Consider the following 24,474-nt stretch of genomic DNA (forward strand, 5'->3'; position numbering starts at 1 on the left):
GGTAGTCATAGGTAAACTTTCAGTTGGATTAAATCCTTTGTGATGGAAATGCTCCCTTGTTTTTTTTACCCTCCAACCTAACCGAGGGGGAAACACTTACTTCTGTTAAATTGTGAAGTTGGTAGCGAGCTTGACTGCTACCTAGCATGCAGCCAAAGGGTATGTTTTTTTCTTGATTATTAGTCGAGCTTCAACCCTTGTAATCTTTTCTAAATCTCCAACAACTTAACCTTCCATCTCGGCAGGAGGAGGTACAACACGAGCGGTAGTTACATTGGGATGGTTTGCCTTTGGTGGCTCCATTTTCCATGAATTAATAAGGTCTTGGATGTCATGTTTTTTATCCGCTTAGCTCTATCCCCTAGTAGGGGTATTTCAATAGCCATGTGATGGTCATCTTAGAGTGATCCTTTTGTTGAAAAGTAATAGGGATGTTCTAACAAGTCATTCTTCTTTTAGAAACAATTTTCTTGTTTAGATACCATCATAATCAAGATATCAAAAGAAATTAAATTGCACCATGTAATCAAATATCATAATACATAAGCCTGAAATTCCAACATTGGGCTTCACATGCTTTCTCTTCACAGATATTCGATTGATTTTTAGGCCATGAAAAATGATAGAGGAGAACAGAGGGTCAAAGTGACGAGACACCATGTTTTGAACTGTGAAATGTAATCATGGTTATGTTATGTTTGTATTCTACAAACCATGCCGACCGATGGTTAGAATTTCTTTGTAAAAACTGAAAATGAGCAAAAAAAAAAAAAAAAAAAAAAAACTGTTATAATTTTATGTGTAATTTTTACTTTGTTATAATTTTCCTATCTATCATGAAGATTTGTATTATAGAATAACCATTGATTTTTAATATTGGTACAGATATTACACATATAATTTAACAGGAATAATGTAATGAGCATATAAAATCATGAGTTGAAAGTAATGTAGTAGTGATACTGTTTTACAACTGTTGGATGGAAGAAAGAAAGAAAGAACAAAAACAATTCCCCATACTTTGTAACCACACCCATATCTTTACGACCAAACAACAAACAACAAACAATGTTAAAATAAACAAACAATCGAAGCTGCTGCCAAATATCAGTCAGAAAAGATTTTGAAATGAAAGCTGGAAACCAATCTTATCAATCTTTCATTGACCATCACAACAACATTATAATAATAATAATAATAATGTAAAAATGTTTCTCAAGTCTTGTCTTGTTGCCTTAGGAGTCCAAAAGTAGGTCAAATTTTGAAGTAAAATAAGCTACGCATATGACATATTCCATCTTGTGATCCACCCACAGCCCTAGCTAATTCACACTTTGAAATCCTCACAATTTCTTATTTTGTCTTCATCTCTCTGCTAACTTTTACATTTTTTGACCTTTGCACCATCCCTTTTAAAAAGTTTGTATTTTTAAAACATATATTTCTTTCTTTCTTTCTTTTTTTTAACTCAAAGGACACCTGGATCTAAAACAGAAATAAAAAACCCCCCTTAGCTGACTCTACCCTTATTCAGCAACAGCCTTTGTTTGAGTCAATTTGCAAGACTCATTCCATTGTTAGCTAAGCATGAGATCATGTTAATGCCCACCAAATATCGTGTTTTCTTACATACTATGTGTGTGTGTTTGTGTTTGTGTTTTCTTAGTTGCTTTTAGGAAACGTGTGGCGAATGAATGAGATGTGCTTTTCCTTTGTCTGTGTTTTGAAGACCTATTGACTGTTTTTATCAATCAATGTGTTTCTAGATGTTCATAGTTTTCGTGAGTAAATGATTTGAAATGGTCAACTTTTAATCTAGAAATTGGAGTTTTTGAATTTAGCAAAACATGTTTACTAACTATACATGCATATCAATCAATCAAACAAAACACAGTGAGATCCCACGTCGGTTGGAGAGGAAAACGAAACATTCGTGATAAGGGTGTGAAAACCTCTGCATTTTAAAACCCTGAGGCTAACAGTGATACGTTAATATCCACTAGTGGTAGGCTTGTGTTGTTACAAATAGTATTAGAGTCAAGCACCGAGCGGTGTGCCAGTGAGAACACTGACCCTCCATAAGAGGTGGCTTGTAGATCCTACATTGGTTGGAGATAAGAACGAAACATTCCTCTTCTCTCTAGTAGAAGCGTTTTAAAACCTAATCCAACAGTGATAGTTACATAAAACTTGGCATATCAGATCTGGGCCATACATGGAGAGTGGGAAGAACCAAATATTTAAAAGGCAATATGCATCCCACAGCACAAACAAACACAACAAAGATGAGCATTTGAAGGAGGGAAGGAAGGAAGGAAGGAGAAAATTCAAAAAAAGAAAAGTTGTGATCCCAATGTTGCAGTGTTATAATATTAAAGCTTTTTTGACTTTGAATGTCATGTAATGGGGATTTGAATGTCATGTACTAATGGGGAGTCAAGTCAGCATAGGCATATTAACATATACATATGAATGAATCTTCAAAATGGATTATTATTATTAAGAAAAGAAAGGATGAATTATTTAATAATAAAGGAGAAGGGAGGGGATAATGGAAGGACAGGAGAAAAGAAGAAGTCCAATAAGGTGACGCAGTTGATTTGACAGTGGCTGCCTGCCTCGTTTTCTTCTGCTACCAATTCTCATCGTAAACAAAGACACACACACAGACAGTGCATCTTTGTCAAGATTTCTACTCACTCACTTTTTGGGCATTGCCATGTGCCATTTGTCTATTGGGTATTGCCCATCAATATACACATATATATATCTCTTTCTTTCAAATATCTATTCTTCTAGTCCCATTATTGTTCCCATAATTTTAAACTTTTTCCTTTGTCTTTAACTTATTATATTATCGTTTTCCTTTCCCTTTGCATTCCATTATTGTATTGTTATCCCAATTACACCTATTTCAATTGTTTCTCCACATTGGGTCACCAACCTTAACCAAATTTTACCCATTTATATTCGTATCTCTTTGTTTTTAAACATTGTCTTACCCTCTTCCTCTTTTTTCTTCCTTCTAATTATTGGATATATAATATATATATATATAGTAAGACGTCATTTTCATATTTCGTAGTTGAATTGATATGAGTTAATGCAATTTTCTAACATCAAATTCAAACTCATTTTAGGAAGTTAGTTTTCATTTATTTCATCCTAACCTAACTTAATTAAGTTTACATTTGCTAAAAATCTAAGCAAAACAGAAGAAGGTTCGCAAATCTTTGCTTTAGAATTGAAAAACATGGATGTGCATGTTTCACTAAAGCAATGCTCGTGTTGGCAAGTCTATGAGCTCCAACAAAGGTAATCTAACAAGTTGTTGAATTTATAAATTAGTTTGTGACGAGTGATGGACTACTGGATACAAAATTAGTGAAGAAATTAATGAATCCCTGGCTAAGATTATGTAAACTTACACATCAAACAAAACGCACAACCACAACCCAAACATTCCATGAAAATAATTAAACATCGAGGAGTCCCACGTCGACTAATGAAGAGGTTGATCACGAGTTTATAAGTAAGGAATACATTTACACTAGTACAAGACGTTGTGTAGAAGATAAAAACTTAGGCTCAAAGTTACAATATCATACATAGTTTCTAACATATATAGAAGCAAAAGCTGAGTAGGAAGTTGTTGGTGTAAAAAAAACAAGACCAAAATCAGGGCAGAGATCTATGTCTGTAAAACTATTTTTGGTTTAGGACACAGTGTCAGTCTCTAACTCATCTCTACTCTATATTCTATTTTGATTTCCCTTTTCACTGATTTGACCACACAGATTTGAAAATAGTTGTTGAATTCATGAGCGAGCAATATGGGGAATGGGGTAAGTGGTTTTTGGTTGAAACCAAAAAAGTTACAACAATTAAATGAAGAGAGGACAAGAGCATATTAACATTGTTCATAATCCAAAAACAAAACAAACCCCTGCTGCTCTTCACTTCAACCCCTTTCAAACAAAAAAAAAAAAAAAAAAAGGAGAGAGTTAAGTGGGTATCCCCTAAACCCTTTCCATAGGACACCAACACCCATGATATCATTATATTCTTCATACTTTTCTCACTTTCCAACCATTCTTCCTTTTCCAACAAACCCTTCTTATCACTCTTCTAATAATTTTAACCCACTAAATAAATATTCCTATACATGCAAATTTCTATTTTCTTTAGTTATTAAATCATAAAGTTGGGATCTTTTTCCAAAACCCACTTTTGAAATCCTGTGACACTTTCTTTCATGCGTTCTCTTCTCCTCCAGCTACTACTCTCTCTTTTCCTTCTTTCCTTTATGTGCGCGCACACACATATATATATATATATATATATATATATATATAAACCTAACCATTATCTTGGTATTACCAAACAAATAGCTCAAACCTCAAAAGAGAAAGAACATGGGAAGAGCTCCGTGTTGTGACAAAGCCAACGTCAAAAAAGGACCTTGGTCGCCTGAGGAAGATGCCAAACTCAAAGCTTATATTGAGCAATTCGGCACCGGCGGCAACTGGATTGCCTTGCCTCAGAAAATAGGTACCAAATTTTTGATTTACTTCACCACCCCCCCAATCAAATTTTTATATCCTCAATTTTGAACTCACCAAATTGAGATTCTTAGGCCTTAAGCGATGCGGGAAGAGTTGCCGATTGAGATGGCTGAATTATCTCCGTCCCAACATCAAACATGGAGGGTTCTCAGAGGAAGAAGATAACATCATTTGTAGTCTCTACATAAGCATAGGAAGCAGGTAAATTTAGTACCTTTCTTGAAAATTCATAATTAATGAATCAATTTGAGCTGAATTTGTGAGATGGGTTTTGTGTAGATGGTCCATAATTGCAGCTCAGCTACCGGGAAGAACCGATAACGACATAAAAAACTACTGGAACACGAGATTAAAGAAGAAGCTTCTGGGAAAACAGCAACGTGAACAAGCAGCTCTGGCTAGGCGAATTCATACCCTAAACCAACCTCATACTACAACACTAAAAAGGGATGATATTGAAAAGAATTTCAATGTTATTCATCCTGATGGAGCTTCTTCAATGAATTTCAATCAAACCCCATATTTTCCAAATCCCAACACCAGCGGCCAAGAGTTTAGGGATTTGATCATGAAAATGGGTGGCAGGTTTTGTTGTTCTGATCCTCCATTTCAATTGACCCAAATGGAGAATAGCATTTCACAACCCCATCAAAATCCATTACTGTTTGAAAATTCAAATCTTGGTGAATTCTCAGCAGAGTACATGCAATTTGGAGTGGAGGATCCGACAGCAGGAATGTTCCATGGAGTTGTTGAATTTGGAGATCCATTGCAGAATAGGTTTGAAAATGGGATGGAGGGTTTGTATGGGATGGGAAGTAGTTCAGCAGAAAGTAGTAGCTCTTTGGTTTATCCTCCGCTTGTTTCTTCAGAATTTGAAGCTTCCCAACAAAGCTTGCCTCACAATCATGACACTCATGTTGCTGCTTTTGGTGAGTCTACACACTATTGCCTCCTATGACATCAACCCTGAAAAGGGTCACTTGTAAATTTGTATTTTGGATTCCAATTTCCCTTAATCGACTCTCATTCAACAAATTCGTTTGTTTCCAATTTTGTTCTCTTCAATCTCTCAAAATTATCCACCTTTAATAATTCTTCCCATTTGATCCATTGGAAGACATGGGTTTGGCTGTAAACATAAAAATTTGGTGTCCTTCCATGAAAGGGATGGAAGTGGAAGTGAATTAGAAGCAGAAGAAGAAGAAGAAGAAGAAGAAGAAGAAGAAGAAGGTTGTTATGGACAGTTTGGCTCAGACTCGGTTGGGGTTTAGCAAAGAAAGCATCAATAAAAATGGGTGCTTTCTGTCACATTTTTTTTCTCCATTTAATTCCAACCAAAAAACAGCCATCCCATGTAATTCCAACCAAAAAACAAAGGCAAATTCAAAACCCATAAAAAATAATATAATATTTGTAGTAAAGTGTCAGAATCAGATTCCTGTTGGAGTGGTTTTTTTGAGGAAGAAGAGAAGGAGTCCCTCATTTCCCCGTCTTGGTGTGGTGTGGTGTGGACATTATATCAATATTTGTTTGGATTAGACATCAGCTGTACCACTCTACAGTCTTCTTACTGTTCCTCCTCCTCCACTTGGACCATTCTTGTCTCCCCCATTATTACTCATTATATCTCATTCTCCCCCCTCGACCCTTCCACATAATCAACCCTATCTTAATAACATACCACCGCCCAAGCTCTTACCAATGACATTAAAGCTTGACACTCAAGCTAGACACTCAAAGCTAGACACTCACGACACTCGGCTCCTAAGAAAGATGGATTGTGAGATTACATATCGGCTGGAGAGGAGAACGAAACATTCCTTGTAAAAGTATAAAAACCTCTTCCTAGTACGCGTTTTAAAAATGTGAGACTAATAGAAATACATAACATGTCAAAGCAAACAATATATGTTAGATACCCAACAGTGTGTTAGCGATGATGCTCGCTCCCAAGAGAGGTGGATTGTGAAATCTCACATGGGTTGGAAAAGAGAACAAAGTTTGTCTTATAAGGGTGAGGAAACATCAGCCTAACATAGCGTTTTAAAATCGTGAGACTGACGGTAATACGTAATGGGTCAAAGGGAACAATATCTGGGAGTGGTTGTTAAATTAATGTTTATGCTAATTAATCAATGTGATCACGTGGTTGTTGAAAAGTAATGAAGTAATTAACCCTCAATTATGTTAGCTCCAATAAGACCAAGTTTCATTTATTTAAGATTTGAATCAAGAAAAGTTTGACATCATTTGTAAATATTATATAATATATTCACTCAAGAACATTTCAACCCAATTATCAAATAGTTGCCCTGGAAAATTCTTCCATTTTCAGGTTATTTTATAATTTTACTTTGGGTAATTTAATCTCTATCGTTAATAACTTAACTAATTCATAGAACAAAAACACAACATATATAATTAACCAGAAAAGGAAGTTTGGGGAAAATATTAATTAATTTAGACAACAAACATTATCCACATAATCTTCCAAACATTCTCCAATAAATATATATATATATAATTATTAAAGAGAATTAGCATATTTTAATTATTGCAAAACAACAAACTAATTTTCCTTAAAAAAAGTGAAAATGTTATGCAAGGAAATTTTGTTTACGTGTGGCGGCTAAGATGTTATTTTATATGCTCAAATATACTGAGACAATCATATGCATACAAAAACAACTCATTTTTATGTTCTATATATTGATATAATATGTGCATCTTGGGCCTAATTCTCTACACTACCATTTAATTAATAGCCTAAACTTAATTTAATCATTTAATATATTATTTGATATATTCCCCTTCTAATGTGGAATCAATTATAATACCAATTTAGATTTTAGGAATTAATATATATAAAGATTCCACGATCATTCGAATAAATTGGGTAAAAGACGGAAAATATAATCATGCTCATTCTCTGTATAAATAGAGAATTCTCTCTCCAAAAAATTGATATCTCTATATATTGGACGATAAATTAAAAATCTTACCATATTCTAGAAGGATGGACCTTTCATGGTTGGATAATTTTGAATTAGATTTTAGGGTTGATTAAATTTGAAAAAAGTGAAGGAGTATTAAATATGTATGTAAGCAATGACATCAATATGTTAATTAAAGTGTAGAGTCACATAATATACATATTATGTATTATTATATTTTCCACCTGTACTATTCAAACGGGGGCATTTAATTAGGCATTCAAATTTCAATCCATGTGACATACCTTTCCCATGTGAAAGCTTTCCATAATTATTATCATATTTATCTTATAATCTTCTGTATTTGTACTCCATCTCTCCCTTACTTTATTTATTACCTTTTAAAAAAATCAACATTACAATATTATTAATGGAATCATCCCTTAATTAAAATATTATTCTTTTTCTCATCATTTCAAAATCAAAATTCAATCTTATAAAAATAAAAACAAAATATAACTGATCGTTATACATATAAATATAAAAAATGACGTTGTATTTTAAGAAATTAAAGTTGGGTGAATATTTTAAAACCTAATTTATTATTATTATTATTATTTAGGGTTGGGGAGAAAAGGGTTGATTGAAATCCAAGCCACGACAAATGCCACCCGACGACCTTCCAATCCACACCACCTTTTTTTATATAATTTAAAAATTCATAATCAAAATTTATCAATTCCTAATTTCCTCCCACTCGCTTTATTTTATTTGTATTTTATTGGTGGATGTTGACACTCACTAACCCTAATTAGCATTATAAAACTATAATTAGCATTCTTTCTTAGACTCTTTATGTCACTTCCGCCCATTAAATAGGACTTTTCCTCTCTCGATGGTCTCTATCCCAACCGCAGACTTGGGCCTTACAGTCCATGTATGGTTTTCCGGTTCATTCCGGCCCAAGCCCAATGGATCCGGCCTTCCTAAATCCTAATTCTTCTCTTCAACTAATGCGAGATCTTAGATTGAAGGCACAGAGTAAGGAATCCAATAAGTGGTTGAATGATTAATAAATAAAAGAAAGAACGGATAAAGCAGATTGGTTTACCATAGGACATATTTTTTAGTTTGTCTGGGGACAACAATTGAACAAAAAAAGATAAACCAAAAGTTAAACCTTTTTGCACACAACAAAAGCGATTGATTAGGAAAGGCACACGAGGGGGGTGGAAAAGGGTTCCGGGAAAGGTTGTATGAGAACCAAAATGGGAATACAGAAAAGGGGAAATGAAGCGGGAAATTAGGGATACTTCACCCACTTTAAAGGCCATAGTGTTGGGTAATGGGTACGCACATAATATATAGATATTAAAGGGAATGCCGAATGGTTGGTGAACACCCCTCGCCTCCTCCTCCAACGCTGATTCCCCTTCGACACATTCCACACCCTGCAGATGCTTGCTCCCACTTTGTTTTCCAAGATCTATTCATTTGCTTCTCTGCCTGTGAAATCAACTTGGATCGTGTATGTGTGGAGCTTTAGATTCTCATCACACAAAGTGGGGTGTTTCAAATACAAATACATCCACATACTGATAGTGTCTTATATCAACTACAAATACATCCTAACACAAAATTTATGGGTTAATAATCTCTTTATTATTTATATGGATTACTTTTACGTGGAATTCAAAAATAATTGATATAATCTTACTATTAATTATATTGTAAAGGAAAATGTTGTTTAAGGAGTCTGGAGCTAAGTTCATCCGTATGAAATATGAAATCTTACAAAATTTGGTATCAATCGCATGACCGTTCGCCAAAATCATGTATACATATGCTAGATTGGGAATGCTTCAAAATATATCTTTAAGGGAAGCATGATGTCAGCTCTCCACCACTCTTGGGCTTTGTGGTCTAAGCCAGCTGCCTTGTGACACATGCGTGTGTCACGGTAAGGGCAAGTATTGTGAAACAAGTGTTTCGGGAGACTTTCTTTAAAATGGGTCTTCAAGGACAGTGTCTAACGACATGAGTATGTCAACATTGCGCCCCCGCTAGTGTGTCAGAGGTTAGAATATGCACCGCTATTCGGAACGGATGTTGTAAATGACTTAGCATGGACACGAGATAGTCCAATGCCTCGATAAAACCCAAATTGATGGATGTTTGAGATGTTATGATATTATGAACAACACGTGGGTTCGTTCTCGATGAGCATGATCAAGCGGGCGTTGATGGCCAATGACATCCTGAGACTTAGGATAGCATGAAGACAAATCTCACTCAAGTTCCGTCAAAGTCAAACTCACCCAAAAAATGGTTTTAATGCTTGTGACAGTGTCCCAACCACTTTTCTTTTTAGTAAAAAGTCAATCAGTTAGTAATATTAATTTTGTTACAATTATTATGAGAATAATTTTATTCAAATCTCTACGAAATTAATATAACATTTTTTTATTAAAAAGCTTCTGAAACCAATAATACAAACGCAAATTTAAATTAAATAGCAAAGACTCTCTTACAAATATAATATCCTTTGTTAACGGCATATAACTCACCTAGATTCGTGGCCAATAGCCTACCATAGATTCAAAACATAAATTAATTTTAAAATAAACACGAAAATTGCAATAAAAAAATGAAAATAAATACTATAAAAGGGTACAATAAACAGAAGGCGGCATATGAAAAAGTCAAAAAAAAAGAGAGAGGAACTCCCAGAAAACATGCAAAAAGTCGAACAAAAGGACAGTGACATGATAGTCAAGGAACATATCCTGCAAATATATCGCAAACCTTTGAAAAGCAAGACCTCACACATTTATAGAACACACATTTAATAAGCTTTATTATATATATATCACATGAATAAAAAAAAAATGGAACAAAAAATTGTTGCTAGCTTCTTGGCCAAGGTAGCCATAAATGAGAAGACAAAGTTCTGATCATCTCATCCCAATCATTGAAAACAAAAGAATCCATAGCCAATTTGAGATATTAGAAAGTGCAGGAGAAATGAAGGTGTGAAAAGGGCCATAAGCCGACTCATGTTCCTTCGGGCCTCCTTGTCTCGTGCTGTGTAGGCATCACCAGAGGAAGACCATAATACCTTGCTCCTTCACAATATTCTCCAGAATCAATTTTTGCTATCTTCCCAACCCTACAACGTACCCCTTAATATATAATACCATACTTAGTTTCTTATATTTATACCATGCATGTATGCATTACATATGTGCATGCAGGTGTTTTATGTTCTCTTTTTAACATACATGTGCTACACATAACTTCTTCACGTGAAACCCACATGACTTCCATACCTCAAGGTTTTCATGTCTTTGAATTATATAACTTTGATGTGTTTGTGTGAAAAGCCTTATGGATTAGCATTAACTTGCTCACCTTATCAATATATTTAATTAATGTGTGAAACCATATGGTAATCCTATTTTAACTTTATTAAAATATATATAATTGAGATTCTTGAAATAAAAAATGAAATCAAAGATACAATCTTAGCTTTTGCACCGCCCAAAATAAAGGGATTGGAGTAAGGTGCCATTACGGGGAAATCAGTGGGTTCTTGTTGAACTTAAGAATCAAATCATGTTATTATGCTTTAAATTAATTTTTAAAATGAAGAAAAATAATATATTAGTGACAGGAAATTATTTATATAAAAACAAACTATGATCTTTTTGCATAATATTTTATTCATCCCAACATACACTTAAAAGGATGATGATATGAAATATTTACATATCTGAAAATTAGAAATAAAATAGTAAAAGAAATATATAATAATAAATTTAATATGTAATATATTATCGCCCCTCCCCCTATTTCCGCGTTTGGAAAGTTTGGAATAAAATAATATGGTGGTCGGTAGGCGTCCTTATTTAGTACAAGCACATGACATTTACGTCAGCCATTTAATTCCTTTTATACCCATCCTTATAATATATATATATATATATATCTTATGACTTACGGCCATGACATGAGTAACGTATAATGACATTATAGTAAAATAGAAAATAGAAAAAATTAATAATTCCTACCCTCTGATCATATATATTATAATTTAAATGCCCCTCATTATGAATAATATTTAATAAAATTCACTGAGATATTCCAAAATCTTGATAAGAGAGTTGTGGCTGAACTATATGCAATAATTTAAATTATTAAGTTATGATGTATTTCATGTGAAATACAATGATTATAGATTATGTATGGAAATAATTCAATTAATTTGATAGAGTTTATATATAAGAAAAATATTAATATTGAATTTTGTTTGGATAATTAAAAAAGAGAAATAAAAAGAGTGGGATTTTGTTTAGGGGTATTAGAGGAAAGAAGAAATGTGCATTGGGGACAAAGTTTGATAGTTGGAGGGCCGGCCTAGCATCGAAACCAACATAATCCTTTTGACTGTCTTTGTGCATCTGACCAACAACAACCCACTTGGGATGGTCTTGTTTTTGTGTACAAAACAACACAACACAACACAAAAATTGCTTAAAATCACAGTTATTATGATGTTTATTATGAGTAAGAGAAAACAGGTCGGTTTGGTTTTGTTGGGAACCAAGGACTCTACCAAAGAAAATCGGTTCATGTCGGCACAACTTAATGCTAACCCCTCCTCCACCGTCTTCCGCCGCTTTTCTCGCTAACGGCGTCATTTCCCTCGCCACCACTACCACCTTTGCAAGCCATCTCTTTTCTATATTATTAAAATCTTGTCACATGGCCACACATGATCATCCTATCGTTTCAACAATTCTCTATACTTCAAATTAAATTAAATTCCGAAAAATCCTAATTTTCTCTTTAATTAGTGAGAGAGAGAGAGAGAGAGACTAAGGAATTAATCAAAAGATTGATAATTAATTAATTAAAGCCACTACTAATCCCACAAGGGACCGAGTGCACTTTTTTTTTTTTTTTTTTACAAGACTAAAATTTTTAATTTGAATATTTCAACGAGAGATTAAAAGAATCCAAGAAATAAATTAAAAAAAAAAAAATCCCCCAAATATGGATGATGAATATTATGTTCATACGACCAGGCTATCGTTCAGCTTGCATCTTGCGGTTGGCTTCTTGAGCTGATTGCCGGAAAACCCATTTGGTGAAAATGTTTTTCTTGATGTTCTTGCAAATTTTATTGTCATGATTACGATGATTTGAAGTAGTAGTGGACCTCAATTCTGTTACAAACGACTTCAATCTTCGGACGGCGAGTTTCAATGTTGATTCCGACATGTTGGCAAAGCAAACACGGAACCACCCTGGTTCAGTGCAATGGCATGATGATCCAGGCGAAATGTTTAAACCCACCTCGTACACAATCTTCTTCCACAGCTCTAGCTCGGATTCGAACTTGTCGGATTCCAACAAATGCCTCATGTCCACCCAACAAAACAGCCCGGCGTTGCTATCCAGGCAGTTAATACCGGCCTTTTGTAAGCCGGACACAAGCATTTTTTGTCTTTGTTTTAGCCTTTTTTGATTCTCCGAAATGTAGCTTATCGTGAATTTCTTGTCGGAGAGCATAGCGGAGAGAAGGTATTGTGTTTGAGATGAGACCAACCCAAAGCTCGACATTTTGGTAGCCGCAGCCACCACCATGTCATCATTTGAGTAAATTGCACCAACGCGAAACCCTGGAAGACCCAAATCTTTAGACAAACTGTAAACAATATGCACTCTCTTCCAAACCTCCTCGTCTTCGCTACTCCTCTCCTTGAGCACTTCCATCGCACTCACAAATCCCGGGGACCCAAACACGGTGCCGGAGTAGATCTCGTCGCTGATCAAGTGAATTCCTTTGGAGGTTATGAAATCAAAGACAAGGTTGAGTTCATCCCGGTTCATTGTGGTGCCTAATGGGTTAGATGGGTTTGTGACCAACACGCCTTTGACGCGTAGGTTGCGAGTTTGGGCGTCTTTGTAGGCTTGTTCAAGAGCGGATTGGGTGATTTGGAAGCCATTGGAGCTAGTGCAATGAATTGGCACAATCTCAACGCCGGTTCTCCATTTGAGATCTCTATCAAATCTGTTTGAACAACAAGTGGAAGTAAAGATGAGAATATTATTGTAATTAATAAATGCATATAGCTTAAATTTTTGGTAAAGCTTATTAATTAAGTGAATGTAAAGATATAAACATACCCTGGATAGTATGGTGTTGGGAGGAGAAAAGCGTCGCCAGCTTCAGCGAGGCAGAACATAAGAGTCTCATTTGCTGAAGTGGCTCCAGCTGTGAGGACTATGTTATTAGCCTCAAATGATACTTTGTTTCCTCTAATTTCCGCCATAAATTCAACCAATGCCTGAAATTGAAAAGAAAAAAAACCCTTAATTAATTTATAATTCTAAGTATATTGTAGAATTTAATTATAATCATACGTATGAATATAATATATATATACCTTTTTGAATGCGGGTAAGCCATGGTAATCTTGGAAGAGGGCGAGCTCTCTGAAAATGGATTTGCCATCACGTTTGAAGCTGGCGGCGTCTGGATTCTTAGAGAGCCATGATTCAAGAAGGTCGAAGGATAGCTGCAAAATTAGAAGATGAAGAAAAAGGTGAGTGAGGGATTGAAGTTGCAAAAGGGGGATTGAAGAACATTATGAATAAGAATAATAATGACATACCTGATTCTCAGCGAGACCCATTTGAATTATGCCGTTGGGATTAGAAGTGTGATGGAAGGGATTGTTTTCATAAGCCTCCCATCCCAAGAAGTAGGAGGAATCTTGACCGTGGGAGTTGCATGTGGCCTTTGTGGATAGCATCTTCATATTTGTATGAACAAATTTGTATGAGGTTATGTTATAAGGTGGTGAGATTTATGAGGAAGAAGATTGGCAAATTTTGGAGAGAGAGAAAGAGAAGGAAAGAAGTGGAATGTTTGAGTTGGAGAGGTGTGTAGCAAAGATAGGGTATTTATAGGACAAAATCCATAGGCCAAAAACTTCGGACCACATGTGGGCTCTGGGATTTGGTCTCTATGTTAATCTAATTAAAATAAGAGTGTGTTTAAGAAAAGAAGTTTTAGTAACACCAAACCGACAGCATCCGGTAGCGAAGATGCCCCAAATAGACCCACCTGAGCCTCAAAAATCAGACGCTGGACTGTGGGTTGGGGCCCAGAGGTTCCCCGATTGCACACTCCCCAGCCACCATCTGTCTGCCATCTTCTACTCTCTGCTTACCCTTGCCCTTAATTAATTAAAATTCATTCATCTCTCCTTCTTTTGTCTCCACTACACCATCTTCCCCTCTATTACCCCTCCATTTCAGCTCAATAGACACACTTTCTAAACGCTCAAAAGGGTTCGACAAAGCAGGCCTCACACCAAAAGCTTATGTCGGTCCGCAGGAAAGACACTCTACTTCATGTACGCCGGATCAATAAAAATATTCAACTAATATCTGTTAGGAGGAGATTTACACTCTTACGTAAACTTTTTTTTACATTTAAAAGTCAAATATTAGCAATATTTTAATTCATATTTTAGAGTTTGTTATAAAGTTTTAATTTTTTTTAACCATATTAAAATATATATATATATATATGATTTCATAAATTAAGATCTAATGGAGTAAAATATTAGCAGAAAAGAATCCAATTGCTGTTTTCCTTCATATAGGAGGTAGGGTCCTACAAAAGAATAATAATAATCCTCTCGGAAATTTTAAAGCATTTTAAAATAATAATTAAAAAAAAGATGGCCCATTGGATGCATATTTTGTTGGTCATATTTGATTGATAATCTGCATCACATGGATGGTACAAGATTGGTGGATTTTGTTTTACAAGCAATTTTTTAATTTTATTTTTGGTCAAAAAGCATAATAATTTAATATTATTGATATTAAAATAATAATTTCCTCTCCCAATATGATCCTTGGCCAACCCGTGTCCACTCCGCTCTTAGTTTTTGCTACATGGTATCTGCTTGGGTTCTATAATGAATATTCATCTTCGTTCATTTTTTTCCAAAAATTAATTAAAAAACAAAAAAAGTAATGAACACTCATTCAAATGAATGGGTTGCTACTATGATTCAGATAAAGCAAATAATATGATCAAAATACGTATTATTCTTATCATATATTATATAGGATAAACTAAAGTAATAATTACAAAACTTTCATTATATTTTGGTAATTTAGATTTAGGGTTTAATTCTTTATGGTATAGGTCGAGGTTGGTGGTGGTGGCGGCGGCGGCGGCGACGGGCACTTTGGCTCCCCATTTTGGAGCCCATATATCTTTTCTTTTCTTTTCATTTTTTAATTAAAAAATAAAACAAAAAAACACAGAGAGACAGGTCATGGATTGGGGCAAAAATGGGAGGGTGTAATAAATTAGGGGTCGCTTATTGTGATAGAAAGAATTGATTGATGCAAAATGAAAAATTGGTGAGAATTGGGGGTTCAATGGACAATGAGTTTGGGAGTGGGCACACTAGGGAAGGGCATGTAAGGAAGAAAAGATACCCAAATTTGTTGATTACAAACCCAGATCATATTTTTGTATTATAATCCAATCCAATCCAATCAAATCAAATCAACTTGGTTTTATTAATTAATGGGAGGTGTTTTCTTGTTGGTGTTTTCTTGTTATCCTTTCCACTGTAACTATGAGATTACATATCGGTTGAAGAGGAGAATGAAGTATTTCTTAAAAGAGTGTGGAAATCTCTATCTGTTTTAAAATCGATACGTTATAGGCCAAAGCAAACAATATCTAGTAGTGGACTCGAGCTGTTACAAATAGTATCAAACCCAAATACCAAACAATATGTCAACGAGAACGTTGGGCTCTTAAGGGGAGTGAATTGTGAGATCCTATATCGGTTGTGGAAACTCCTAGTTGAATCATATTAATTAGAGAAATCTCCAATATAATTAGGATTAAGAAGAAGAGGCACGTGATTTGTAGGAAGAGAAGGGTTATTAGGGCATGTGAAAACCTCACCTTAATTGCCCCCACCCAGCACCACCACCAACATTCAAACCTTACACAGAGTGACCATTTTAGACACTCTCTTACGGTGACAACTAACATGAAGCTCCCAGGAGACACTCCCATGGACCCTATTTGTTTCCTCTCTTCAGTCCTCTACAACCCCACTTTTGCCTCTCTCTCTCTCTACTTCAAATTTATCCTTCTTCCACTAATCATGCCCTAAACACAAATAAAAATCTCTTCTTTAATTATGTTTTTCAAGATCAATATAGCCGCCGTGTGGCAGCCATTGTTGCTCAGCTCAATGTAATAGTTGTTTTGTTTAGAAGGAAACTGGTTGTCAAAATATGGGAAGGATTGAACCTGCAGAAGAGGAGAAAACAGTGTCCAGAAATTCATTCAATAACACTTGGTAGATATAAATTGTGTTCATTAATTTGAAAGCTAAGGAGCAATGAAATGGTGACCAGGATTTTGTCGTAAACCCAATTATATGCAAGTGGGTCAGCAGCAGCAGCAGCCCCTAAACCTTTCTTTGATGACACTCACCGTGGAGCTATTCTGGCTCTTGTCCTCTCTTATTCAGTAAATATCTCATGTTTGCTTCGCCTCAGAAACTAAAATTTACCCGCTTTATACAAATTAGCAGTGCTGCTCCTTCAGGACAACACAACAGGGACCATTTTCTTTGCACTCACCTCTTTTCTCTTCTGCACACCTAACACCAAAACAAAAACACTTCACTTTGATTCAACTGGCTTCTGTTTCTTACTCTCTTCGTTTACTTAACTCAAGAAAACTTGGGTTCTTTTGGAACAAAACTTAGACTATAGGTGGAGGCCATAATGCTTGCCATTGGTTTACTACAAGTGGGTGGTTTTGAGTTTGGAGTTACACGCTGGGGCCTCAATAGTGAGTGACTATTCGCGTGCCTGCAAATTGGAGTTGGCCAAGGCTATTTACACAGACACATGTTATGGCTATTTGCTCACCAAGGCAAGGTCCATCACATAATTAGAAGCTAAGCTGGCATGTCTCAAAGCACATGAAAATGACTACGGTATACCAAAGTGCATGCCATCCTCTCTACATAAATAAATGCATAGCTATAGCTCAAATTGCCAGCAAAAGTTATATGCATGTGGACTGGAAAACTTGAAATGAAAACCCAAAATTTCTTGCTCTCAAGGATGATGCAGAACAGGGTGTGATTCAAATGAAGCTAGCCCAATTTTGGTTTGGCAGTGTGTGCGTTTTATGCGGGTGTGTAGTACTTGGAAGGCCCATGAGGGAATTGGGTTGACCCACAGCCAGCTGGGTTTACTGAGATGAATACCCATTGTTTGTAATCTGGAAAATTAATAATGATTGGATGATGGGTTCCCAAATGGGAAACACCAAGAGCTGAGATGGGTCAGATAAACATATGAACCAGCATTTCACACAACGATCAAGGACCCTGACCCAGAGAAATCAGGACCCATCATTCTGGCAGAAATTGGTTGTAAGGAGCCCAACTGCTGCTTAGAATTATATCTCTTTACAACCTGAACAGTACCAATCTAGCATTTAAGTATTCACCTTTCATTGGACACAGTTTGTCCTGGAATTATATCACGTTTGGACTTGGGAGTGTTCAACGTTAACAACAAGAAAATGATATGGAAGGGGAATAAGTAAGTTGGTATCAATTAATAATCCTACTGAGGTCGCTAATCACAGTCAATCAATTACTAACCTTTGAACAAAATCTCGCAGAGTTTGGCTTTGATCGTCAAAGTGGCACGGGTACAAGTGACTTGGCTGTTCTTCTTTATCATATCAAACAGGTAGAGCTTCAATCGCATCCTGGGCCTCTGTTCTTGAAATTTGAGATTACCCTCTGATTGATTTCCTTTTTCACAGAGCTATGCAGGTGGCTGCCTATTCTCGCACGATATTCAAATCTGTACGCATAAGCATGACAGGATAATTCACAAAACGAATGGAAAAGAAACACAACAGGATAACTAAACCATCCATGATTTTAAATCCAAAGCAAATTCGTTTTTCTTTTTCTATAATCTGGCATATGCAGCAGTGAAAAATTGGAAGCCATTCATATCCACTTGAAGCTCAAGTCATCCTGAATTTCAAAAGTTCGATCAAGTGAGCAGGATGAGTAAGTGGCAAAGAATGTACTAAAAAGAAGATCAGTTGTATTTATCTCATTAAATAAAAATAATTAATACATCGTAACATAAGAACTTGAGAACACTAAAATCTCCTGCGGTAGACAATTTTGTGGCAATGATATTCCCCCAACCCCATCACCAAAAGAAGAAAAAGAAAAGAAGCGTACATCAAAGGCTGATTCTCCACCTCCCCACCTTCTCTTATGTTTATTTAACATAAGAATGACAAGAAAAGGAGACAAAAAGAAAGTGTAAGAAAATAATTTCATATCTTATGATTTGATATCAATGGTATGAATTGAGATGGAAAACTTGGCAAGCAGGCTTGTAAGACTGCTTGGATGCTGCTTGCTTATATTTCTTGGCAGACGCCTCATCCTCTTCTAAGCTTGTTTGGACAAAAAATCGAATCCACCAAGACGAGCTCCGCATTTTCGCCTTCAAAAATGAAGTAAAATATATCCATTACATTAATGAAATCACAACCATATTATTTCTTATAAAAGAATTTAAAACAACCAGACTATGAACCTGTCTTAGTACACTACGTAAATCATATGCTAAATATTTACGGCCTTAATTCATCCAATTTCAGACTGAATCAAGATATTCAATTGCTATTATCTGGTGGGGCTTTCGATCTCCAGATATTCACTCCACAAAGGTATCTAAGCTTAAAGCATTCAGCAGACATAAACCTCTTTAATACACTATTCATTAGTTTTTACTTTACCCCTTTGAATTTCTTGTTCAATCATTCAAGTCAGAAACACTGTTCTAGAAGCCATGTGAGTTAAAACAATTGCTTAAGAACTCACCCTTTCATATTATAGTGCCACGAGCAATTAGGCCAGCGAATTCACATATTATCCATATTGTTTACAATTTTAAGTGAAAAAACACAAACATTATGCGTGAGGATATCCAATTAAAATGGCACACACAAGATCCAGATGACAAGGCGTAATTATAGTAGCTTACCGGCCGTCCAAACTTCGTTAACTCATTTACTTTTGCTTTCTGCTGACCAGGGGAACCTAGATAAGAAAAGGAGACAGTAAAAGGTCACGGATCTTTATCAAATGGAAAAACAGGATATGCAACAAAGAGAACTACTAATTCTATGAGATATTTCTATGTATCCACAATGTAGTGATAAGATTTACTATCCATGTGATATGATTGTTATAATGACAATCAGCTGAGAGGAACCCTCCAATTGGTTCCATGGGTGTCAAGAAAAGATCAAAAGTAGAAGCTTTCAACAAAAATAGCTGGTTTTATCTCGAAACAAAGTAATTCTAACCCACAATAACGGCTCAACGGGAAAATTACAGTTGTCTTAAGCTTCCATCCTAGATTCAAATCCTCTCTGCCCAACTTGTACGTTTAGTAGGAGCAGAGCATCCAACATTCATTCAGGACATTCACCGCATGATTGTGGAGTTTCCAAAGTGCCAGAAAATACATTTCAAAAAGTAGTTTCCATTGAAGAATTTAAAACACAAGGTTCTTGGTACTGAAATTATCATGCAATGGAAATAAATCTTTACGATGTTGCTAGGGATATCAAAAGTTACCTGTAAATATAATAAGACCATCAGCAGAAACCCTTGCAAATTCTGGAAGTGTTTTGTTCAGGTATTTGGGGGATAGGTAATCCAATGCATCTGACACAATAACGTGAGAAAAGGACTTTGCCCTATAGGGTAGAGGGAACTTGATATCTGCCACACGTACAATGCCTTTGTTCACAAGTGATTTGCAGTTTCTATCAGCATCCTCTATGTCGTATGGTTCAATGCCCCAGGCTTCTGTTTCACCTTCTTTCAACAGCTTAGATACCACAGAGCAGGTATCGGGACCAACATGCAAAACTTTGCGCATGCTATCGCCATATGCTTTCTTTAATATGGGTATTGCTCTTTGCAACTCCAATGTACACGAAAAATCACCTACAGGTTCAATTTTGATCTATGTGTTTAAATACCACCTCAGTCAACTAAACTAATGCTGACAGAACATGCTCATAGAAGCAATCAGATCTTATAGAAGCATCATCAGGATGAAACCAATAAATCGTTATACACTAAAATTGAAAGCATTTGCGTATAGAAATTAAAATTGATTGAGATCATCAACCCATCATATGAAATTCTTAAATATTACAACCTTTAAAATGCAAAAAAGTTAAAAGTAAACCAAGCACCAATGCAAGAAATATAAATGTGATATCATCTGTCCCCAATAAACCAAGACATGGAGGAAAACAAACTGCATAAAATTGCAAAATAATCCAGGTGCAATAAATTTTTTTACATGGAATCCATAATCCTTGGAGGAAAAATAGTAGACTTTGAAAATTTGGGTCCTTAGGTCATTTCCCTGTCAAAGAAGTCACGCCTTCATCTTTGATTGATCCCAAGGGACCTATCAAAGGCTGTATGGAAGATGAAATGTCTAAAAAGAGTAATTGTCTTAACATGCATTCTTCCTTTGGGAGGCTCAGATATAGCTGATAAAGTACAAAGAAAGTATCATAGCTACTGTTAAGTTCTTGTGTGCTCTGTTTGCAAGCAAGGAAGGTTGAAGCTTTCTTTTCTTTCATTGTTCATATAGTTCCAAATGTTAGGAGGAATTTTTTTTACCTTTTTAGATGTTCTCGGATCTTCGATCTTACCCAAAAGAAAATATCTATCAATTGCTAGCAAGGAAAATATTTAAAATCAACGTTAAAATTTTGTAGGTCAATGCAATCAATGCTGTCATTTGAAGACTGCAAGGTGAAAGAAATCAAAGAATTTTCGAAGGCAAAAGCATTGCATGGGAAGAGAGAGTAAATATAGCAAGATTTCATGCATCTTCTTGGAGTGTTTTATCAGGCTCTTTTTGTAATTGATCTATGTAGATTCCTGGAAACTTTACCTTCATTACTTTTTTCAATAAGAAACCTAAATCATTACATGAAAAAGGGTAATAAGGAGGGAGATAACCTGCACACTCAACGACAAGGACGTTACAAAAAGAAATCTTACTTTACCTTCAATCTTGCTGACTATCTTGGTGCCTCCAAATAAACCTGCATTATAAACCCCATTGTTCATTTCTTCGACTATAAACAAAGCATACTAGCCCAAACTACTTGGAAGGAAAAATGACGCTAACATATTTGAGATGAATACCCATTGTTCGTATCTATCATGTAATAGGAAATCTAGAAAATGTTAAGCAAATGCAAACCTGGGCCACTAAAAGCATAGACAAGTAGAAGAACAGCGCCCTGAGAAAAGCCAAAAAAAGAAAATCGTCAAAGTTCAAATAACGACTATATGGACTATATTCTATTGGGTGGTAAAAGTACTATGGAAATTATGGATTATCATCCACCCACCGCAATAATCTAGAGAAAATGATGGGGAATATAAAACAGATCAGGGAAGGAAATTGATTATCCATCATGATAATTACCAAAAGGACAAGGCATATAGATAACAAGGGAGATGATTTTGATTTGGAATTCAGGGCCCCAGAAAATGGAAAGCTTCCATTGCGGCGTGTGGTAGTAGGCTGCCTCCTTTGCATGATTGATAGTTCAAAAGAATATGATCCTACATTTGATGAAAGCATAGAAACAAGTGATAGTTAGATTGCATATCCATCAAATAGACAAATATGTGTACATGGAACCAGAACTCATTCCAAAATGTGCATATCAGTTCGTAAAATCGATTGCTTGCTTGTAGCAGCTTGTTACAGAGAGTCACCGACACTATATGTCTGTGGCCACTCATGTCTATGCATCCCCCACATGCAACGCCCCAACCCAATACAATCTAGTAAATCAAAAGAGATGCTTATGAAGGTTTCAAGAGTGAACTTCCTCAACTAAATCAGCAAACAACACAAACTGAACAGCTCAAACTGTTTCCCAATTCATCGTCTATTTCTTTTTCGAAAAGAGAAACAGATTTCATTGATAAATGAGATAAAGGGATTAGAAAAGTCCCCAACACCATTAGGCGATTACAAAAAAGTTCTCCAATTCGTAGTGAAAGGGTGTTTATTCTTGCACCAAAACAAAGGGTGAAAAGGAATCGAATAAAAAAAACCCATTGAAAGTTGATGAAGCATCATCTACGGTCTTCATAACCAATAACTACAGAGGCTTAATACCCAGAAAATAAATCCGAGAAAGTTAACACAAAATAGGCAAATTTAGGGGAGAAAAAAAAAACATAAACACCATCCGGGCAAAACATTGCAATGTCATACAGGTAACTGAAAGAAGCACATAGATAGATATAATGCAGCATTGTGGGTCGATGTCTCCCACCCCAGAACCAAGAAACAATTTTATAGAAGAAATAATAGAAACAAAAGGCAGCAGAATCCTTTCAAGTTCCGAACAAACTACAGAAATTGAGCTAAAATAATGGATAAGGGAAACGAAAAACATACACAAAGCAACGCAGGTAAGGAAACTTGATGGATTTGGAAAACCCACCTCAGATCAGATGAGAGAAGAAGGAAGGCAGCAGCAATTAGTGTTGGAAGTCCAGATCTTGGATCTGAAAATTAATTTTCCTTTTTTGGGTTTTAATAGTTATTGAGCTTAGCTGCATCCAACCGGAGGGAGAAAGGAGAAATGCAAGTGGGAAATAGAAAGGGTCATAATTTTAGCGGTCGATGGTAGGAGGATATTGAGTAGTAAGAGAGTTGAGCGTTGGCGGGACCCTTCAACGCGAGTGGTGTCACACGCCTACGCAATAATTGAATCGACGGCATTTGTGTCGGCCGTACTCAGCCCATCCGAATTCCATACCCACGGGGTCAAGCCTTAAGCGCTTTTCCCCGGGCCGTAGGCCTTGCCGACAACCCAAGATTAGGCCCACAGCTCTAATTCAACTTCAAAATGCCTCTAAATGCCTCTTAATTATCATTCTTTTCCTCCTTTAAAACTTTCATAGATGGTTAATCTATGGCTTTCATGTGGTTAGAGGTCGTTTTTATTAATAGTCCGAAGGTTCGCACAATCGTGCGATATTTGTTCAACATACGTCGATGCATTTATAGTCGTTGTTGTCATACATTTCCATACTGGCTCGATAATGTATGGAAGAATTCTTTCTAACCTAACCAAACTTAGCTCTCTTTTGCGACACCTTGACATGTTTTTTTAAACTTTCGTAGATGACCTAGAAGTGAAGCTATTAATAAAAAAAAGAAGAGTGAAGTGTAGTGCGTAAAACATGTTTTCCACTAAGAAATGTTGATTAATATTCCATCAATCCTCAACTTTTTTTGATTGACGGTGACAATCGGGAATCAGATTCACGTTCATGTTTTTCTTAACTATAACTACATATTTCAAATATTATCAATTGACAATTTATATTGTTTAATATTTTAGATTTAATGTGTCACTCGAACAAATAAGGGGAATCGATACAACATCTGATCCTAAGAATAAGATGGCTAAGAAAAACTTAAAAGAAACGAAAGTTACTATTTATATCAACATGGTACACGTTTCTTTTCGATGCTCAATCATAGAAACTTCATAGCTAAGTGTGATTTACTTGAAGCAATTTTATGTTGGGTGACCTATTTGCATGTAAATGTAAACAAAGCATAGTTGAAAAATTCATGTCGTTTTGTAGGGATAATTTTCACCCTTAAAAGCAAAGAGTAAGTAAAGTGACCATGTCGCAGGGAATTGTTCGGATCACTCGATGTCGAATTCAGATTTCAAAATAGTCATCCAAATTTTATAATGATTTTGTTTTAAATCTTTT

At 35.6% G+C, this 24,474-nt stretch overlaps 3 protein-coding genes and 1 long non-coding RNA gene across 5 annotated transcripts; 2 read left to right on the top strand and 2 right to left on the bottom strand.

Moving 5' to 3' along the window:
• Positions 1 to 3,481: 3,481 nt before the first annotated feature.
• Positions 3,482 to 8,675, top strand: LOC111496742. The gene is made up of 3 exons (XR_002720512.1): positions 3,482 to 3,565; positions 8,076 to 8,079; positions 8,664 to 8,675. It is a non-coding gene; the product is annotated as an uncharacterized LOC111496742 (long non-coding RNA).
• Positions 4,323 to 5,603, top strand: LOC111496741 (transcription factor MYB36-like). Its single transcript, XM_023147229.1, has 3 exons — positions 4,323 to 4,551; positions 4,637 to 4,766; positions 4,845 to 5,603. The coding sequence occupies exons 1-3, from the start codon at positions 4,416 to 4,418 to the stop codon at positions 5,524 to 5,526; spliced, it is 948 nt and encodes a 315-aa protein (XP_023002997.1). The 5' UTR covers positions 4,323 to 4,415; the 3' UTR covers positions 5,527 to 5,603.
• Positions 8,676 to 12,469: 3,794 nt separating the features above from the next.
• On the bottom strand, positions 12,470 to 14,419 carry LOC111497071 (1-aminocyclopropane-1-carboxylate synthase CMA101). Its single transcript, XM_023147697.1, has 4 exons — positions 14,182 to 14,419; positions 13,954 to 14,085; positions 13,694 to 13,854; positions 12,470 to 13,577 (listed from the first exon to the last, which is right to left on the bottom strand). The coding sequence occupies exons 1-4, from the start codon at positions 14,326 to 14,328 to the stop codon at positions 12,590 to 12,592; spliced, it is 1,428 nt and encodes a 475-aa protein (XP_023003465.1). The 5' UTR covers positions 14,329 to 14,419; the 3' UTR covers positions 12,470 to 12,589.
• Positions 14,420 to 18,683: 4,264 nt separating this feature from the next.
• LOC111497077 (uncharacterized protein At3g49720-like) lies at positions 18,684 to 23,369 on the bottom strand. Of its 2 annotated transcripts, none has more exons than XM_023147705.1 (7): positions 23,184 to 23,369; positions 22,148 to 22,287; positions 21,920 to 21,959; positions 21,720 to 21,758; positions 20,260 to 20,634; positions 19,661 to 19,716; positions 18,684 to 19,117 (listed from the first exon to the last, which is right to left on the bottom strand). In XM_023147705.1, exons 2-7 carry the CDS (start codon positions 22,259 to 22,261, stop codon positions 18,965 to 18,967), a joined length of 777 nt encoding a protein of 258 aa, XP_023003473.1. In that variant the 5' UTR covers positions 22,262 to 22,287; positions 23,184 to 23,369; the 3' UTR covers positions 18,684 to 18,964. The 2 variants fall into 2 exon arrangements, with proteins under 2 accessions (XP_023003473.1, XP_023003474.1); XM_023147706.1 differs by having other exon boundaries at positions 23,138 to 23,354.
• Between the last annotated feature and the right edge of the window lie 1,105 nt (positions 23,370 to 24,474).

The sequence above is a fragment of the Cucurbita maxima genome, unplaced genomic scaffold, assembly GCF_002738345.1.
Source record: "Cucurbita maxima cultivar Rimu unplaced genomic scaffold, Cmax_1.0 Cma_Scf00023, whole genome shotgun sequence".
NCBI lineage: Eukaryota > Viridiplantae > Streptophyta > Magnoliopsida > Cucurbitales > Cucurbitaceae > Cucurbita > Cucurbita maxima.

What these genes read in the sequence shown, in the direction of transcription:
- LOC111496741 (XM_023147229.1), top strand. Translation starts at nt 4,416, where the DNA reads ATGGGAAGAGCTCCGTGTTGTGACAAAGCCAACGTCAAAAAAGGACCT. An exon ending in TGCCTTGCCTCAGAAAATAG is followed by an intron (nt 4,552 to 4,636) that starts GTACCAAATTTT and finishes TGAGATTCTTAG; the next exon opens with GCCTTAAGCGATGCGGGAAG. An exon ending in TACATAAGCATAGGAAGCAG is followed by an intron (nt 4,767 to 4,844) that starts GTAAATTTAGTA and finishes GGTTTTGTGTAG; the next exon opens with ATGGTCCATAATTGCAGCTC.
- LOC111497071 (XM_023147697.1), bottom strand. Translation starts at nt 14,328, where the DNA reads ATGAAGATGCTATCCACAAAGGCCACATGCAACTCCCACGGTCAAGAT. An exon ending in TGGGTCTCGCTGAGAATCAG is followed by an intron (nt 14,086 to 14,181) that starts GTATGTCATTAT and finishes CTAATTTTGCAG; the next exon opens with CTATCCTTCGACCTTCTTGA. An exon ending in GCTTACCCGCATTCAAAAAG is followed by an intron (nt 13,855 to 13,953) that starts GTATATATATAT and finishes TTTCAATTTCAG; the next exon opens with GCATTGGTTGAATTTATGGC.
- LOC111497077 (XM_023147705.1), bottom strand. Translation starts at nt 22,261, where the DNA reads ATGCAAAGGAGGCAGCCTACTACCACACGCCGCAATGGAAGCTTTCCA. An exon ending in CTATGCTTTTAGTGGCCCAG is followed by an intron (nt 21,759 to 21,919) that starts GTTTGCATTTGC and finishes TTTATAATGCAG; the next exon opens with GTTTATTTGGAGGCACCAAG. An exon ending in GATAGTCAGCAAGATTGAAG is followed by an intron (nt 20,635 to 21,719) that starts GTAAAGTAAGAT and finishes TTGAACCTGTAG; the next exon opens with GTGATTTTTCGTGTACATTG.